The 19,448-nt window shown below is 45.8% G+C and overlaps 1 protein-coding gene across 1 annotated transcript in view; it reads right to left on the reverse strand.

The window, feature by feature from the left end:
• The window catches only part of GLRA1 (glycine receptor alpha 1), a 42,138-nt gene that overhangs the window by 16,344 nt on the left and 6,346 nt on the right, over window positions 1-19,448 (reverse strand). Inside the window, exons 2-3 of the mRNA XM_065409996.1 lie at window positions 15,460-15,527; window positions 1,715-1,938 (exon numbers count right to left, since the gene is read on the reverse strand). Of these exons, the coding sequence (XP_065266068.1) occupies window positions 1,715-1,938; window positions 15,460-15,527 (292 nt within the window). The remainder of the gene's footprint in view (window positions 1-1,714; window positions 1,939-15,459; window positions 15,528-19,448) is intronic.

Below are 19,448 nucleotides of genomic sequence, written 5' to 3' on the forward strand. Positions count from 1 at the left end.
TCCTGCACATGCTGTACATTCCCCGTCCATTTCAAACACAGCGCCCATGTCAGAGCTTCCAAACTGTCTGTGTGTCATATCTCGGTAGGAACTGGGTATATTTAAAACAGAATCACTTAGCATTATTATTAGTTCTGCCTGAATGTCTTTCTCTTTATTGCTGCAAGGAGTATTATTATGTGGCAATTTTAATTGTCAGGGTGCCTAGAGCTTTTGGATAGGTATCTAACTACATAAATCTAAAGAAAAATGATTTTATTCATATGCTTTTTTTAAAAGGGACTGTATTAATATGGCTAGGCCTTGAAGCTAATGTGTTCTGATAGTTTGCCCTATTTGGTTACATTTACCTTAAGGATTGCATTCATCTGTTAGTTTTCAGATGAATACTGCTTCAGCAAGCATATGTGTGCAGTTCTCCTGTGCCGGAGCGGGCGGTTCAGGTACTGGCTTGTTCATGGGTCACTGGAACATTCTTTTTTAAGTATGCAAGGCCTGCTCTTCAGATATGGACACCTAAATGACATATGCTCATGCAAAGTGTCAGATGTGCAAACTGGGAAGTTGTGTACCTAGAAGTCTATGTGCACATGTAAATGCAGGATTTGTGTGCTCAGGTTAGGTAGGTGCTTTTTGAAAACTGGGCTGATTGCAGTTGGAACTGTAGAAAGGATGGAACTATTAAAAAAAACCAACTATGGATAGGGCAGTCCTTAAGATAGAATCCATGTAATGAGACAAATGTCATGTTAGCTTAATGTCATGATTGAACAATCTTGGCAATACCCCTTTAAGTTTGTTTCATGTCACACAGTACGTGTATATAAGCATTTAGATGTATGTGTATGTAACATATATTACTGTGTGTATATCTAGAAGTGTAGATAAAATTGGACCAGTTTTGAGTATATTAGGTTACCTCTTTTTGCATGTAGACACACAGTTCATTTGCACACATACATATGAAATGGCTGTGACTTCCGGAAGCTTAGTGAACAGAGTTTCATTGAAAAAGGGCAGAACTCTGACCACCAAGGGAGATGTTAGTGTATGTAGGAGCAGGGAATGCAGAAGAGAACAATTTTATTCTCTGTATCTGTACAAATCCTTGGCAATTACTTCAGTGTGGCCTCTTAATTTCCTCTTTCCTTCAGACCTGGATAGCTGGGGTTTCTGAGGTTTCTTTGATATTCAAAACCATTTTGGTTTGTAGCGAAATATTGTAACGAATCTGTGTCCGTTTAGGAACATCACTACTGCAGACCATTGCAGCAGCAGTGAGGATTGAACCATCCACCTACTCCAAAAAGCACATATCTTGGCCTAATGGAGAATCTCCTTTTTCTGTTAGGGATGGAAGGCCTCTGACACACAGTTGAGAAGTTCTTATGTTCTCCAGTAGAAGGCCCATCCTAGCCATTTTGTTAGTGTCATGTGATTTTAAATTGAAACTTGTTTACAAGACCTGAGCTAAAGAGTGAAACACCAGTGTTTGCTGCTGCCTCCTTGCCAGCGCAGGGCTGCCATCTTGGATTTTACCTCAGAATTGTGAGGATGGAATCAAGTCAGTTTGCTGGGATTTGAACCCAGGGAGTTCAGTGGTTTGAAGGCCAACCCCTAATGCTCTGTTTATTTACCAGCTTCTCAACTCAGCCTCAAGCATGCTTAGGCCCACCGTCCCCCCACTGCCAACCATTCTCTTTATCCGTCTCACCTGATACTGTAGAGGACGTTGCCGTTTCTGGAAATGCGCAAAAGTTTGTTGTCTGTGGTGATCTCATGGAAATGGGCCCCCTTCTCATTGGCAAAGAACAAGTCAGGCTTCCAGATGGAATCCAGCATGGAGGGGTCCAAATCCAGGGAGTCATCAGGGTACTCGTTGTACGCCAGCCGCGGGTCGTTCCACTGCTGCCGCAAGAAGATGTTCACCCTGTAGTCCTGCAGTAAGGGCACAAGAGTTAGTGGCGGGCACAAAGTTAACGGTGCCCAAAAGACACTAGCAGTGGCCAGAAACTGCTAAGTGCAGAAGAAAGGGACACTGAAGGCAGCTGGATTGAAACAAGCAAACAAACAATGTCTTCGGCATGACTAGGATCTCACGCTTACTCTGTGACATTCCCTACTGGCATTATTTCTCAAGGAATAACTGCCTTGTATTTTTAGCTCTGTAGCCAAAAGAGACAATGATGGGCAAACAGCTGCTCTCCACGACACCTGCTCTGTTGCAGTGATCCCCAAATCCATAGCATGTGAGGCTACAGCCTCACCAGTGCTATAGGGCAGTGGTTTTCAATCTTTTTTTCATTTGAGGACCCCTACAAAATTTCAAATCGAGGTGCGGATTCCTTTGGAAATCACATAGTCTGTGGACCCCCAGGGGCCTGTGGACCCCAGATTGAAAACCACTGCTATTGTGCATTTAGCTTGAAGAGAAAAATTCCATTCAAGGGTCTGCTACTGAACCTACACTCTCACTAAGTCTCCAGGACTACTAAAATATTGTTCATTTACTGAGTGTGTCGAGGGCTGGAATTATATTTGCAAGATGCATCTTGTCGAGGGCACAGAAAGCAATTGTATTCAGTATTCCACCTGCTTGTTATTTGTAGGCATGCTACCTCCTTGCTGAGAGGGAATCCACCAGGACCCCACATTTCTCTCCTTTTTACTTCATCATCCTCAAAGCTTCTGCTCCTTGACAACCCTTCCTTTGTCCAGAGTTTATTACCATCTTTAGCATTGATTGTGAATGGAGGAAAGGATCACTTAAGAACACAAGGTGTCCACCCCTGCAATGTCTGTCGGGATGGGACTCTATCTATAGTCCCACTTTTACATAGGTTCTTTGTAGATATTATCCATTTTATTATGAATCAACTTGGCTCTATCAAGTTACTTGTGTTGAGGCCGGGCTAATCATGACCGGAACCCCACTGTACAGACACGTGGTAAGAGACAGCTCTTCAGGGCAGAGACGTTCAATCAAAATCGGCAAGATGGACAAAGGAAATAGCATTGAGGAAGAGTGAGATGAGTGACTGCCCAAGATCCCACAGGAAATCTGTGTGACAGAGCTAGGAATTGAACTCTCATCTTCTGAAGCCTAGACTAATTCCTTAGCCATAAGACCATCCTTCCTTTCGCTGCTAAAGCTCTTTAATTGTGGAGGGCAGATAGGTCTCAACACCCAGGGTTCCAGGATTTGGGCCACGCAGGGCGAAAACCTGCCACTCTTTCTGACTAGGATGGTGGTGGTGACACAGGGCTGTCTGTAGCTATGGCAGCAATTGGCAATGGGATGACAGAGGCCGCAAATTCCATCTCCAGAAGGACATTTAAAAGAGAAAAAAGCCCAACCAAGGTGTTAGCGAGAGCGAGCACTAAAGGGGATGATCCATATTACATGTTCATAAACATTAAAACTCTGGCACCAGACAGTCTCAACCGATCTCCCTCCAAGCCTTTTGCTCTGAGACTTTCTCCTGTGGGGTGGGTGGAGGGGAAGCATGGGGGTGATGTCATTTGAGACACCTCTCTAGCTCCTAAGCTAGTACATTTGGTTCTCCTCTCCAACCATAACTCATAACGAATGGTATTGATTTTATAGGCTTGGTCTGTGATTTCGTTGCACTGTGTCCCTTTAGCAATATAATTTGTCCCATAACGTCATGTTTTACAGCTCTCCTGGGTTCTCCAGACTAAACTGGTTGTTGATCTCTAGCTCACATTCATGACCCGTTCTCCTGGACAATAATGGGGCAACTTTTGTTCTCTGTGTCTGACCCAATGGCTTCCCAAGGCCATCTGTCCCGTTCCCTGCCTTTTGCATGAGAAAGGTAGCAGACCGATTGAAATGAGAGAGAGAGAACCGACTCTCAGGTGGGCGATAAAAGCTCCAAGTACCTTGGCAGACAGTGCCCGAGGAGTGGCATGTCAAAAACCAATTTCACTGCCCTTGGCCAAACTAATTGTTAGTATCAGGGCCATGGTTTTATTTAGTGCCTTTCTTACTTGAAGTAGCCTGAAGCATTTTACAAAGCTGGGAGTCAGATACTGGCAATGAATTAACTGTGTGCACACCAACCATTATGGGCTCATCAGTGTCTAATGCTCAACTTGAACATTTGAACCAATTTGTTTGTATTTTTTCCTGGGAGGCAGTGTTTGCCAGGACTGTGGGGTTATTCCATGAGTCTGCCATCTGTTCTTTAAAGCCCACCTGTAGAACACAAGGATCCTCCCTTAAAGATTCAGAGGGGTAGCCGTGTTAGTCTGAATCTGTAAAAAGCAACAGAGGGTCCTTTGGATGCATCTGAAGAAGTGAGGTTCTTACCCACGAAAGCTTATGCTCCCAATACTTCTGTTAGTCTTAAAGGTGCCACAGGACCCTCTGTCCCTTAAAGATTGCATCTCTGACAATGCAACAGCCCCACTTGCAGTGTTGTGCCTAAGATGGAGTTCTGATCAGAAATCTGAACCGATATAATCTCTTGTCCCAGGGATAAGAATGCTACCAAATGAGCCGGCTCAGCATGAGGGATCAGCTGCTATTATTGTGTAAACATGACTTGCAGTCTGATTACCCTGGGGCAAGATTAGAAGATGACACAGTGGGTGTGTCCTATAGTTTTGATTAGGGCAGTCAATTACCAAAGCTCTTCTAGAAATCAGTTTTAAGACTCTGCCCCATACACACCCTTTGTGCATAGAAACTACTAATGACCTTGTAATTTTGCCAACAGCACACAGGCCAATGTCTTGATTAAGTTAAAGGGAATAGATTTCTGAACATGAATACAATTCGATTCTTTCCCCTTCTGCTGAGAGCCAAGATGTCACCTTTACAAGTTCTGGTGGGTCTTTCTCACTTCATTATCCATCTCCTTCTCCCCAAGATAATGTGTCTCTAGAAAAATGGCAAATAGCGGTGGCCAGCTAATAATGAGCGGCCTTGTGCAGAACTAACAATCATATAAATCTGAAAGAAGGAAAGAGAGACAGAGAGGAAAAGGAGAAGCGGATAGAAAATAGCCCTGAATTCATTGCACACAGTAGCAATCTGAACAAGTTGCATACATTGATTTCCCCCCTTTCTGTTTGTAAAGATCAGTGGTGGTTGCAGTCAGGGAAAATCAATGTAATTGGTCGAATAGGCAGAAAGCAAAAGGCTGTTTTGCTTATTCAGCTGCAAACCAGCGGAACGCTAGCAGGTCAGCTCCATCGTGGCGTCTATTTCATGTACGACATGAGTCAAATCCATGTTTGGAAGGAACTTCAGCAGCAGCTGCCCAGAGTGTGCTCAGCCTTGTGGAAAATGAACCAAGCCTCCCCCCACACAAGGGCTTGTGTTACTCAGAGTTTGTGCTACTGGGCTAAATTCATAGCTGCAGCTCCAAAAGTCGCCAGGAAGAAAGGAAATTGAGCCAGGAACGGCTTCAGACTAATTGTCCAACGGATGCTACAGGGTGGGAGGAGGCTGGAAGTAGAAGGATCTACTATTCCCCGGATGACAGGTGAGATGGTTTTGTAGGCAAACTTGACCACGAGCCAAATGAAAATGAATGTCCTTTTCTGGAACGTAGTTTGGATATGACAGGACTTGGCAGTGTGATGGAGAAGCCTCACCCGAGAACAAAACATTCCATGATGCCCTAGTTCTATTCTATATAGGTTCTTATACCACACTCATCACTGTCCTTCTCGTAGTGAATTAAGTGACATGACTGACATCTGTTTCCCATCGCTTCTCATTGGGTGCCCCCATCCAGGAAAGACTCAGACTGTTTCTGCTCCCTGATGTGGGTCCGGGCCACCTCTCTCATATGAGAGCAGTATCTCAGCAGTGCTGAATGCTGCAGAGAGGTCCAGGAGCACGAGAATGGATGTCTGCCCCTCTGTCTATTGAAAGCAGGAGATCACCTATCAGTGCCACTAAAGCTGTTGCCTTCCCATGTCCTGGCCTGAATCCAGATTATGTTGAGTCTAGGTACTGGCTTAAATTAGATAAACTGGTAGTGGGCCTTTGGCTAGCTTTTCTCTGAGCTTGCTCAGGAATGGGAGGTTTGACACTGGCTGGAACGGATGTATCTAGGGTGGGAAATAACCAATAGCAACCAGTTAGCTTCTTGCAAGGGAGTTGGCTAAAGCTTCCAAGCAATGACTGTGGGTCTGCAGCTTCAAATAGCCTTATTTAAATACCATGGTCTGGATTCTGCCCTCAATTAAACCTGTGCAGAGTGACTGGCTCTCTTGTCATTTCTGGGTTCCTGCTGGAGTTTGGAACCAGACAGGAAAGGGTTCCATGACTGAGGAGAAGGCTCAGCTGGGGCTCATTAAACTTTTTAGCGCTCCTGACATGTATCCGTGGAGGGAGAGGAAAGGTGTGGCCAGCATGGAAGAAGGCTGGACGCAACTCAGGGAGACGTGTTGCTGTCCTGCTTGGACTGTAGAGGAATTGGGGGGAGGGCTTTTTATTTTGGGCCATGCTTATATCCCCCAAAGGGAATGGGCTCCTGGCACCACTAGGCAGGGGTTACGGCACTCCCCAAAGGCAGTGCGTTACCCACTTCTCTCTTACTAGGTAGTGTGACTGGGGAGGGTTTATTTTTAATTCTGTACATTCATTACAGGCTGCAAAATTCAGTCCAAGAAAGTGATGAAGGCCGGTGGCGAAGGAATGCTCAACAGGGCTTATAAAATTATGGATACTAGAAAGGAATAGTAACCAGATAAAGATGCTGAGCACAAGAGTGCACCTGGTTATAGTGTCTCACACCCACCTCCTTACTGCTAAATGGAAGGACTGTTTTCCAGAGCTTAGATTACGAGCATGGGAGTTCGGGACTTTCTATCCCAAGGCTGGATGAGAGAGACAGACAGACAGAGCCACAGCTCAGAATAGCCAATAGCCCAGGGATTGGGGCCTTCACCTGTAATGTAGGTGACCTAGGTTCGGGTTACTGCTCTGCAAGGTGAGTGCCCTATTCACCAGGCTGTAGAATCAGTCTCTCTCTGGCCCAGTGGCTATTTATACATAGTGGAACAACTCCTACAGAGGAGGGAGGGAGAGTGCCTTATTGGCCAGTTGTGAGCACGCTCACCAAGGCTTCCTAGGTTCAAGTCCCAGCTCTGAACCCAGCACAGCTAAGTCTCCTATGTCCCAGGTGAGCACTCCATTGTGTCTCTAACTCAGAAAGCTTTTAGATGAAAATTTCATATGGAAGCTGGTCCATTGCCAGCCACAAACCACTTTGGTTTTGTCGAAACAGCATTTTTCAGTGGAAACATTTTGTTGATTTTTTTTTTTTCACCAGTTCTACTCTCTAGCCAGATCTGCCACTAGTTTGCTGTGTGAGTGTGGACAAATCTCTATATGTACTTCTCCATTTGTAGCATGGCTAAATAATACCTTCCTCCCAGGGCTAATCTGAGGTTTAATATTTGCAAATAGCATGGGGATCTTCAGATGAACGACCCCATCTGCACAATCAGCTGGATGCATCACTCCAAGTAACCCCATCTGAAACAATGTGTATGTAACACAGTAACTATATACCTTTGGTCTCTTTCTTTAAATATCTGTGCTGTGTCAGTATTATTTACTGCCACTAGTTACATCAAATAGAATCATAGAAGTGTAGGATTGGAAGGGATCTCAGTAGGTTATCCAAGACTAAATAATAACTAGACCATTCCCAACAGGGGTTTGTCTAACCTGTTCTTAAAAACCTCCAATGACGGAGATTCCACATGGAGCAACAGCAGTTCATTCAGCGTGATACAATAAAATGCTGTAGCCCCCGTCCCCCCAAAAGGTGCACAGACAAGCGAGAATCCTGCATTGCATCAACCATTTCCTGCAGAAGTGGAAGGAAAAATAAAACACCAGGCTGGCTGGTATTATTTGGATTTCATAAAAGGGAGTCCAGTGGTGACACATTTATCTGACTTCAAGTACAATGGGACCTATTAGAGTGAAGTAATCTAAAGAAACCCACAAATCTGCTTCACTCTATGAGACAAGGCTGCCTATACTTGGAATGCAGTGTTGTTATAGCTTTGTCGGTCCCAACATATTAGAGAGACGGGCTTTTGAGCTTACACAGCGCTCCTCCCACACCTGAAGTAGAGCTTTTTCGAAAGTGTGTCTCTCTCACCAACAGAAGTTGGTCCAGGAAAAGAGATCACCTCGATAATTGGAATGGCATTTTACACTGAAGCAGCTCAGGACTTTCATTATAATTTGGCTGCAAAGAGAGCGTTACTGTATCTAAATTCGCCAGCTTCTAGACCATTGAGCCTGGATCCCTTTCCTGTGAATTTCAAAAAATGTGACACCCCCCCCCAAATTAAAAATATTCCCCAAACCCACCACCACTGCATTGCTCTCTATTAATGGGGGACAGGGATAGCTCAGTGGTTTGAGCATTGGCCTGCTAAATCCAGGGTTGTGAGCTCAATCCTTGAGTGGGGGCCATTTAGGGATCTGGGGCAAAAATCTTTCAGGGACAGTACTTGGTCCTGCTGTGAAGGCAGGGGACTGGACTCCATGACCTTTCAAGTTCTCTTCTAGTTCTATGAGATAGGTATATCTCCATCTAATAAAAAAATAACCACCCCAGCACTACTACTGTAAGCTATTGTGGTTTCATGCATAGCTGTAGAATACAGCAGTGGTTTCTTTTTTGATATACGTAAGAGAAGGGCAGCCTGACACGGCCTAAAGGGCACTGACAGAGTGGCAAACCCGATCCCTACTTCCAGTGGGCATGGTCAAATCTGTGCCTGCAGTGGAACAGGTATGAGAGGGAAAAGGATGGCGAGGAGGGGAAGAATGTCTGGAGCACACAAAAGGCATGAGAGCTGCATGTTACAAAGTGTAGCTCCGACCAGTCTCATTCAGTGGCAATGCAGGGGTGGGGGGAGTGTTGGAGCTTGTGGATTCACAACTAGGTAGGCCCACAGAATATTCCCGATGCAGAGTATGTGTGTGGGGGGAGCCCCAGGAGTGGCCTGGAAAGATTCCTCCCCTGGTTACTCAGGCTGTGAGCTAGGGGCAGGATGTATACTTTAAAGCATCTCACTCAAAAGAGGCTCTTCCTAACCTTGGCTTTTACATTAGTAAATATTTTTTTCTAGTAAAATCAGAGGTGCAAATCAGTATGATATCTTGCTATAAAGAAACTGTAAATACAGAGCTGAAGAGAGATTACTGATATGAAAAATTAACCTAAACTCCTGGTGTAAAATGCAGAGGCATATTTGAAAGATCTCTCTGTACTGGTAATTCACTGAGCTGGTAACGCCAAACGATTACACTCGCTGGGCAAAATATTCACAGCAAAACTGGGGGGCCCTCCGCATTGGTGGTTTTTGCATTTGTTTGTGATTTTCATACAAATAAACTGATTTACTGGGGGAAAAAAAACCTTTTGAGAGTTCACCATTCCCCTCCCTGGTTAGTCAGAAATGATCGCCTCAGCATTTTTGATATTTTGAATTTCAAAATTAGAAATCTTGGTTTGGGAGGGACTAATATTTTGGAATTTTTGAATATCTGCACGTTTTGAGTAAAAAGTTCCAGTTCTGGACATGTTTTGAAAAATAAAAATGTTGCATGTATGAAATTGAAATTGAAAAAAAGAGAGCGAAACGTCACAAAACGCTCTTCACTGTTTTTTCGCTGCCCTGCTCGTTACATGTGCAGCTGAGCCCAGTTCTGTCTGCAGACACTCATAACTCCTGTTGATCTCAGAGGCTATGGATCTGAGGTCCGAACGTGGCCCCTGGGTCGATAGTTTCTCCCGGTGTTTCATCAACAGTGTATGCTGGATTGAGGCTGGTGAAGTTGTGGTGGCTTGTTTAAACCCATTTACAGAAATGATTCATTATCTGATTGGAGACATCTGTGCAAGAACTATCCAAACAACTATATTACAGCTGGATGGTTGCACCCTCCAGGTTCTTGTGCCCTTATTAGATACTTGCTTAGTGGATATAGTTTTGCTGCAGTTGGCTATAAGGTTACGTTTAGTTTGCCCTTTTCAAATGGGATGAATCCTGTGTGCAATTCCTTTAAACAGCTGAAAAATATATATATGCAAAGGGCACTGCGGAGAATCAGAATCCCAAATGTCAGAGCATGATCTTTCCCTTAAACTCTCATTTATAACTCGTTCCTAAACTCAGCCCACTCAGCTGGGACACTCAATTCATGAGGTGTTTGGTTTCTATTTCCGTTTTGAATGAGATATTTGCTGTTGTGTTTAGATTCCTCGGTCTGCAAATACCGCAACATTCAGTAATAAAAATGAGCTGGAGGAAAGGTGCATCTCCTAGCTTGTTAAATGCAGAATTCTATTGCAATGTTTCCGGACAGAAGGGGGCCATCTAGACCCATCCACCCATCTGTCTGTACCCTTTAATGTTTTTCTCCTCAAAGTGCTTGTTTAATTCTATGTTGAATATGTTCCCAATTGCTGCTTCTCTTATCCTTGGGCTGGATTCAGAGCAGGGCGGATGGAGCTGTGATACAAACCTCAAGCTGCAAGAGCACCCAACCTCTCACACCAGAGGCGTAGCGAGCGCCCTCCGTACCCTCCGACCGGAAGGGGCCCCGCAAGGAAGGGGGCCCCTAAAAGTGGCAAAATAAATACCGCATTCCAGTTTCTGCATTGTAAGGGGCCCCGCCTGGACATATGTTCGGAGGGGGCCACCGTTCGGAGGGGGCCACGTTCTTTGTTGCTACGGCCCTGTCTCACACTATAACAGTGTCCCATCAATCACAGGGCATTGTGTATGCATACTTACGGTTCCTGTGTCTATGTCTATATTTCATTGGGTTCCTGTTCTGCAAGGTGCTGAGAGCCCTCATCTACTACTGACCTTGAAGGATCATGCCCTTAATCTGGTTCTGCCTTTGGGAGTCCATTCCACACATTAATTTCCCTCTATGCGTTCTCCTAACCTCCTGGAACATTTCACCTCTTCACTTCTTGCCCTTTGAGCCCCCATTAGAGAGTTCATAGAAGGCTGATTGTTCTTCAAATGCTCTGCACCTTTATTACCTTCCTTCTTGCCACTTACTTTTCTAATCAATGGAAACCGGAGTTTCACAACTTCTTCATGTAGCTAAACCCTGCTCCTATATCTTCTCTTCCTTGTTGCCCTTTTCCATACTTCTCTGATTCTTCTCACTCTGCTATGGTGCCTTCAACTGTGAACTGGTGATCTCATTAGCGGTATGCATGTTGACAGTAATGATCCCCACTGATTTGTGGGCTATGGAGCTTGTCGCTAGAGTCTTTAAATGTCAACAGTAATGGCTTATGTGTGAACGAAAAGTCCCAAAACATATTTTAAAGATCTCTCTAATTAAATGAATTGATAGATCTCTGTGGTTATGCTTCCCTGGGTACCAGCGATGTGGTTACTTCTTACAGCATGCTAGAGTGATCCAGCCATCCAGGAGACTTTAGCTGTAGCATCTCTTGAACATTGAGCTTTCTTGTTTTGTTTGGCCAGTGATTCTACAATGCTACCATAACCAGTCCAATTTGGGTCAACAGTGGGATTTGAACCTGTGACCATCAGGGCTAAAAGCTTGAGACTGCACTACTCCAGCAAAAGAATTAAGTCCCTTAGCTGGGAGCTGGAGTCAAGGCTGGTTGACTTGTTTTCTTTGAAAAATGGGGTTAAGTCAAAAATGGAATTTTTTTTTTCATGAAAAAAGTTTACCAATTTTTTGGTTTTGGAAAAACATTTAAAAATGAAAAATGTTGAATTTTTAAAAAATATTTTGTTTCAACTCAGTGGACAGAGGGAATTCTTTTCTCATTTATTTAATTTTTTCCATTGGAAAAGTGTTTTTTTTTTAAAGCTAATAGTTGATACTTTCTCTCACTTTTGAAACCCCCCCTCCCCCGACACCTTTGCCCAACTTCACACTTTTCTAGTGTGAAAAAAGGGAGTAAAAAGAAATGACAAAAAAAAGGGGAACAATTTGTGTTTTCTTTCCAAAATTTTTGTTGTTAATTCTCTGTTTCTGTTGGGGGAAAAAATGAAAAAATTAAAAAATTTGAATGCAATTACAGTGATTTTCTTTTCCAGTTTTTCATGGAAATTTTTTTCCCCACCAGCTCTAGCGGTAGCGGACTCCAGCCTCCATGTGGACCAGCCTCTGGACTGGTGACAAGGAGCCATGCTATCCTCATGTCAGCTACACTGTTACTTGAGAAGGGTGCTAGGACTTGAGCTGCAGGTGTGGCAAAACCCCTCCCTCATTCATGTGGCAGCCCCCTTAGACTTAGGGCTTGTCTACATCAGTGGTTCTCAAACTAGGGCCGCCGCTTGCTCAGGGAAAGCCCCTAGCGGGCCGGGCTGGTTTGTTTACCTGCCGCATCCGCAGGTTCGGCTGATCGCAGCTCCCAGTGGCTGCGGTTCGCCGCTCCAGGCCAATGGAAGCTGCAGGAAGCGGCGTGGGCCGAGGGACGTATTGGCTGCCAGTTATGTACTGAAGTTGCGTAACTTAGATTGATCCCTCCCCCTAGTGTAGACAGGAGCGGCGCCAGGGTTTTTGGCGCCCTAGGCGGGGGTCCTTCCGCACTCCCGGTCGTCGTCGGCAATTCTGCGGCGGGGGGGTCCTTCCGCTCTCCCAGTCTTCGGGGCACTTCGGCGGCGGGTCCCGGAGCGAGTGAAGGACCCGCCGCAGAATTGCCGCCGAAGACCCGGAGCGCGGGAGGACCCCCCCGCCGCCGAACTGCCGCTCCCACAAATCCTGGTGTCCTAGGCGACCACCTAGGTCACCTAAATGGAAGCGCCGGTCCTCAGTGTAGACCAGACCTTACCCAGTCACAAGCAGGTTTCTATGGTTGTTTTCAGTAGAGCTGGTTGGAGAAATTTTGACAGAACCATACTCTGTTGGAATACACAGTTCTGTCAACACTGAAATGCTTCACGTAATCGGGTCGATTTTGCCAGAATATAGTTTCAGAAGAAAACTAGGGACCGGGGGGGGGGGGGAGGGGGGGAGGTGCACTGTTCAGATACCATCAAAATGTCCCGTTTCAACATTATCAGACCAAAACATTTTGATTTTTCGTTTTGAAGCTACTTTCCATTTCAAAGGGTTATTTTGTTGTAATGGATCATATTGCACACAGTACAAAAGCTGAAATCAAAACATTTTGGTCGGTTTGAAATGAAACGTTCTGGCTGACCAGAACCAAGTTTTTGATTGGCATTTTCCTGTGTGAAGAACTGTGGAATTTTCTGGTTTTGTACTGATTCAGAATAAGCTACATTTTGAAATCTCAAAATCCTCTGTGAAATGGAACTTTCATCCTCCCAGCCCGAGTTTGGAGACAATGCCATTCATGCAATCTAGCTAATCTGCTACATTTAAAAAAACAGCTGTAGGGGTGGGGGCCAGCTTATTAGCAGGGTGATGGAGAGTTCTAACAGCTGCTCTCCGGTACTACACGTCTGTTTTTTGATGCCTGCTTGAGAAGAATCAGCATCTGTTGCCTTGAGTTCTCAGAGGCACTCAAACCTACGCTTTCCAAGTGGTAGTGGGGATTTTTTCTTCAGAGGAATGGATTCCAAAATGGTGGACCCTGCAGAACAGAGCAGATCCCCACAGTGTGTTCAATAGGTCTGCATCAGGGCCGGCTCCAGGCATCAACTTAACAAGCAGGTGCTTGGGGCGGCCAAGGGAGAGGGGCGGCACCTGCGGCAATTCGGGGGCGGCAAGTCCCTCACTCCCGGCTTTTTTTTTTTTTTTCCAATTGCCGCCGCCGATTGTGATCGCGGCTTTTTTTTTTTTGGCTTGGGGCGGCAGAAATGCTGGAGCCGGCCCTGGTCTGCATTGTGTTTCTCTTTGCTGGGCTAGGCTTAAGACGCACTCGTTTTATGGCATATCCAGTTCACCAGGGTGCCTCGGGATTGTTTCAGTGGATTGTGAAATGCCTTGGGGAGCAATATATAACAGGTACGTTATGAGAGCAGGCTGTTCTGCATGATGTCTTTCTGTATATTGTACAGGGAGGGCTATTGGGGGCTTACCCCATCTCCTCTGCCATTCAATGGGATGGCTCCACTGAATTTTATGGAGACAGGGTCCACATCATGATTTGCTTATTGCACCTCACGCCCAATGAAGTTATCCAATAAAATAACACGTTAGTAATAGTTCCATTCTCCAATTCATGGACAAATAGAAATGTCTAGGGAATGGTAATTTATTCTGCAAACGAATGTGGTGAGTTTAGGCACACTACAATATAATGTGTGCTTCTAGGATTTGAGATGTTATTGACAAGTGCTGCCCTCCAGCTAAGGATTGTATTTCCTTAAGAATTTAGACCAAATATAATCAATGCCAACTCGTGTCTAGTAATAGGACTAAATGTACATTGCATTAGAAAGAATACTAAGCTACACATTCTGCTGTACTGTAACTAAGCATAGATAGTGCCCGATGCTCCTCTGATTTCTGCTGTAAATCTAGAGTAACTCCACTGAAGTCAATGAAAGTGACACCAGTGTAAAATGGTGTCTGTAAGACCTATAAAATCCTCTTCTAAATGCACAGGACAATTGGAGTTGGGGCATTTTACATACTTCAATCAACATCCTTCTCTAGAGAGACTTACAAAAAGAGTAACTGAACATCATATTTCTGAATTATCTTTAATTAATACAGAGGGATGGCATTGTACCTCCAGAGCTTGGGTTTGCTGTTCACTGATTATGTCGCAACTGATCTTTAATTGCTCCATCTGAAGACTATTATCTCCTTTCCTCATGATTGTCTCCTTCTAGCTCCTTACAAATTGGATACAGCTATTGCAATGTTGGTTAATTTCCCCCAAAGATGGTCTGAGCTTGCAAAACCTTGCAAATGTTGATTCTGATTAAATGCATTTTAAGTTTTTTGTGTGCAGACAGTGGCTCCAAAGAAAATCCAGATGTGAAAACCCTCTCCAATTCTGGGGAATTTGAGGATTGGTTCAGATTGGATCTGGATTGAGCTGCTGCCCCTTAACTCTACAATGGGCTAATTCAAAATCCCAGATCTAAATGCTCTTGAATTTTTAGAAATCTTGGGTGCATCTCTGAACTATGTGGCTTGGTGAAGCCTTTTGCAAGTGGTACTAGGAACAATTTTTTCTCGTTTCCTTACTTCTATATACTCTTCTGAGAACGTCAGCCTCTTATTGTTGCCTGTTCAAATGCCTATATTTGTGTGCAGATGCATACAGATAGTACAAGATCTTAGTCTTTGAACAATGAAAATCTTGTACACTAAAGCCTTTAATTTAATCACCCTTCCAATACAATCCAGGAACAGAGGAGCAACTGTCTCCTTTAGCAGAATAAGAGCAGTTTGGAAACTTGCCACATGCACTGGAAGTAGAACGTGACCGAACAAGTTGAACAGCTATACTTAATTTTACTTACCATCGTCGTTTCTGCAATAGAACCAAAGCTGTTGATGAAAATGTTGCAGCTGACGTTTACTGCAGGGCCTGTGCAACAAATTAAGAGCAGATCAGGAATCCACCATATGATCACTGGCAAACATACTTCCACACTGCAGTGCTAAATCCTATTGGCCTGGAAGTTTAGCTTTCTATATGGCACCATAACCTCTACACTGCCCTGCGGCTGTTTGAAAATCTGAGTGGGTCATATGTATATCCCCTGGGTCATATTCCACCCTCTTCCATGTTCTGTAGGGCCAAATCCTGCAGTCCTTCTTCGTATTTTATTCAGTCAATACTCGAGAAAACTCTGCTTGTGCTGGCCGGAATTTGCCTGAGTAAAGATCCAATATGCTGGTTTTAAACAATAAAGCTCCAAATGGCATGAGACTATGAGGGACCGTCTCATGGAATCTAGTCATACTGCCATACAGAGACACGCGTGAGTGTAAGCAGTTGGCACGGGTGGCCTGTGAGGGGTCCTGAATTCTGGAATGCTTTCTGTTTGGTCCACCAGAGCATGCATCTGTTAACCTTCCGTGCAGGCTGTGAAGTGTATTTTAACTTACAAGCAGGAGGGAGGTTGGGGAGAAGTAGGTGGAGGGGACTGGAGATGAAGGATGAACTGATAGGATCTCATGATATGGTTGGATAGAAGGTCTTTGGGGATTTTTATGTAGTATGAGCTACAAACGACAACTGGTGCATCTGGAAATGTGAATCAAAATATTGCACTGATCAGCTTGAGATCGTGTGATGTGGTGTTTGGAATTTGGGAGCTACCAAAACCTGCAGATTGGACCCAGGTAAATAGAAAATAAAATAAAATATAAACCATGAGTAAGAACAGAGTTTGAACCACACACGTAAGCCTTGAATTTTCTTGCACCTTCTGCTTTCACCACCACATGAAAATTCCTGACCTTTGAGTGTACTCAGGGGGATAAACTGGATTTTGGTTCCTTTAGCTCAGATGTGGTGTTGGCTAGATGGTGAGTAGGGCTGGATGGGAAATGTTTTTCAAATCTCTAAAAGCTTTGTGCGACAGGAAACCTTTTCCCATTCTGCCTTGGGACAGAACTTGGGAGGCTACTGAAGCCAAACTGGGAGATTTTAGCCCGCTTAAAGTCCGGCAGCGCAGGGGGGCTAAGGCAGGCTCCCTGCCTGCCCTGGCCCTGCACCGCTCGTGGAAGCAGCCGGCATGTCCCTGTGGGGGTAGGAGACGGAGTCTCCACACACTGCCCCTGCCTGCATGCACCACCCCTGCAGTTCCCATTGGCCGGGAACTGAGGCCAGTGGGAACTGGTGGGGGGCGGTGCTTGCAGGCAGGGGCAGCGTGCAGAGCCCCCTATCCCCCCATCCGCTGCAGGGACATGCTGGCTGCTTCCACGAGCGGCGCAGGGCCAGGGCAGGCAGGGAGCCTGCCTTATCCCTGCTGCACTGCTGACCAGGAGCCGCTCGAGGTAAGCACCGCCCGGAGGGAGCCCGCACCCCTCACCCCCTCCTGCACCTCAACCCCAGCCTGGAGCCCCCTCCTACACCCAAACTCCCTCCCAGAGCCCACACCTCCTGCCCCAGCCCTGAGCCCGCTCCTGGAGCCAGCACCCCAAACCCCCTCCCACACCCCAACCCCCTGCCCCAACCCTGAGCCCCGTCCCAAACCCAAACTCCCTCCCAGAGCCTGCACCCCTCACCTCGCCCCAGGCTCAGCCTGGAGCCCCCTCCCACACTCCAAACCCCTCAGCCCCATCCCAGAGCCTGCACTCCCTCCCGCAACCCAACCCCCTGCCCCAGCCTGGTTAAAGTGAGTGAGGGTGGGGGAGAGCGAGCGAGGGAGGGGGGATGGAGTGAGCAGGGCGGGGCCTCAGAGAAGGGGCAGGGCCTCGGGGAAGGGGCGGGGCAAGGGTGTTTGGGTTTGTGTGTTTAGACAGCTGGCAACCCTAAGTGGCGGGCATATCCAGGTCTTGTTGGCACGCATCATCCAACTCTGTACCCCCACATAATACATTGAGGAGGGAAAAATCCCTTCCTGACCCTCCTGCTGGTTGGCCAGGGGAAACTCTGAAGCATGAACTTTTAGTAACATAAGACAAACTGGAAGTGAGCCACAGGGCTTTTGAGCCCTGCCCCCCACCATCGCAAACAACCCTGTCATTGAAGCAGGAGTCGCAGGTACTTCTCTGTGCCCTGACAGCTCTCCCTACATAAGTCGTTCACAGACATCTAACGTATGCATTTCTGGTTTCTTTAAACTGGGCTTATTTTCAGTCTCAGCTGTAACTGCTTCATGTGGGGCAGTCTTCGGGGGGGAAAAAAGGAAAATGGCATATGGTGGTTGTGGGTTTTTTAAAATCCCTATTGGCTACCAGGATGATGTATTAGCACTGCTGATGGTGTCAGATGGCTTATACTTGATGATAAGGGGAGGAGAAGTGAAGCATCAGAGGCCACATCTGCGATCCAACAGCTGCTAAAAGATGAAATGCTCCTTTTTGGCCCAATGATTTTAACAAGAAGCTTGTGGTCTGTAATCAATGTAAACTCCCTCCTGTGTAGAAATTAATGGAATTTCCTGATCGCAGAGCCTGTTGTTTTCTGTCCTGTCCCCTTCTAAAGCTTTATACCTCTTACTGAGCAAGGGCAGCTTTGCAGAGACACAGCCACCTCGCTTTGCATAAGTGCTAGGCAGCGTCATTAGGAGTTTCTTTGTAAAGATTCCCAGAAATCCAAACGGTTGTCTTCTTGCCAGCTTCTGGACAGCTCTCTGCCAACTCAACAGCAGCTCTCAATCTGCACTGCTCCCTCTCCAGACTAGTTAACGCAGGTACAGGCTAGAACAGCACATGCACAAATGTATCTTTTCCCTGTTACCAGCCCCTCTCAACCAAGAGAAACATAGCTGACATCCCAGTGTTTGAAGGAGCCCATGTGAAATGGACATGGAGCTAATCAACCCTTTAGTGGCTGGGTGAACTCACTATGCAAAGCACATGTCTAGGATATTCCTCTTGCCGTTTGGTGGTGCTCAGTTTGCTCCTTCTGTAATGCTCTGATTGGGTTGGGAAGTGAGTGACTGGTTTCCCAGAATCAAACTCAAGGGCATCTGTAAAAGAACAAAGTGTGTGTGTGTGTGTGTGTGTGTGTAACTGCTGCTAAAACACCAGGCTCAAAAGTGTAGGTGATGACACTAGCAAATAATCCATAATCTCTGGCGTGTGTGTGGAGCCTTTCACCCCAAAGGGGACTGCGCGCGAAATGCTAAACTAACATGATAAACGACTGCATGGGCAACGTTCTCCTCTGATGTACATGAAGGATTTCTGCTCTGCTCTTTGACTCTCGCCAGTCCACGTGGAACTCCTCACTGACACGTATGTTAGTGTAGCCGAATGTGAAGCAACATCTACCCTCTGGATCTAAGAGAAAAATTTTGCTTTCTTGATTTTCAGAGGTGCTCAGCACCTGCAGCTCCAATTGAAGCGAATGAGAACTGTGAGTACTCAGCACCTCTGACAACCAAAACCTATATGGATAGCTGGGAATCTCTTCACTAAAATGCAGCCACCTCTGGGGTGGAACACAGCTGTGCAGGAATCCAGGCCTGGAACAGCAGGGAAAGGTACTGCAGTTCATGACAGAGGCAAGGCTGTGGGGGAAAGGGGGCGATGGATGGATGGATGGAAAGGATGCGGTGGATCTAACTAGCACTATCAGACTCTAACCTTCCTGGGTACTAACTTTATTCCCCCAAATTCAAACAAAACGCAGATGCTGCTTCCTATTCTCAAGATGGAAGTGTGACTTCAAGGAGATGTCCAAACTGTATGTGGCTCCTCCATAATCTTCCCCCTTTTTTACTCTTAACCTCCCCAACGATCGATCCAGCACAGTCTTGGTATTATTTTCAATCGAAACCATTAAAGTGCCTTTATGAGTTACTGCCAGTTAATTTAAATGACGTGCTCA

This window comes from Emys orbicularis, chromosome 8, assembly GCF_028017835.1.
Source record: "Emys orbicularis isolate rEmyOrb1 chromosome 8, rEmyOrb1.hap1, whole genome shotgun sequence".
In the NCBI taxonomy this organism is placed as follows: Eukaryota; Metazoa; Chordata; order Testudines; family Emydidae; genus Emys; species Emys orbicularis.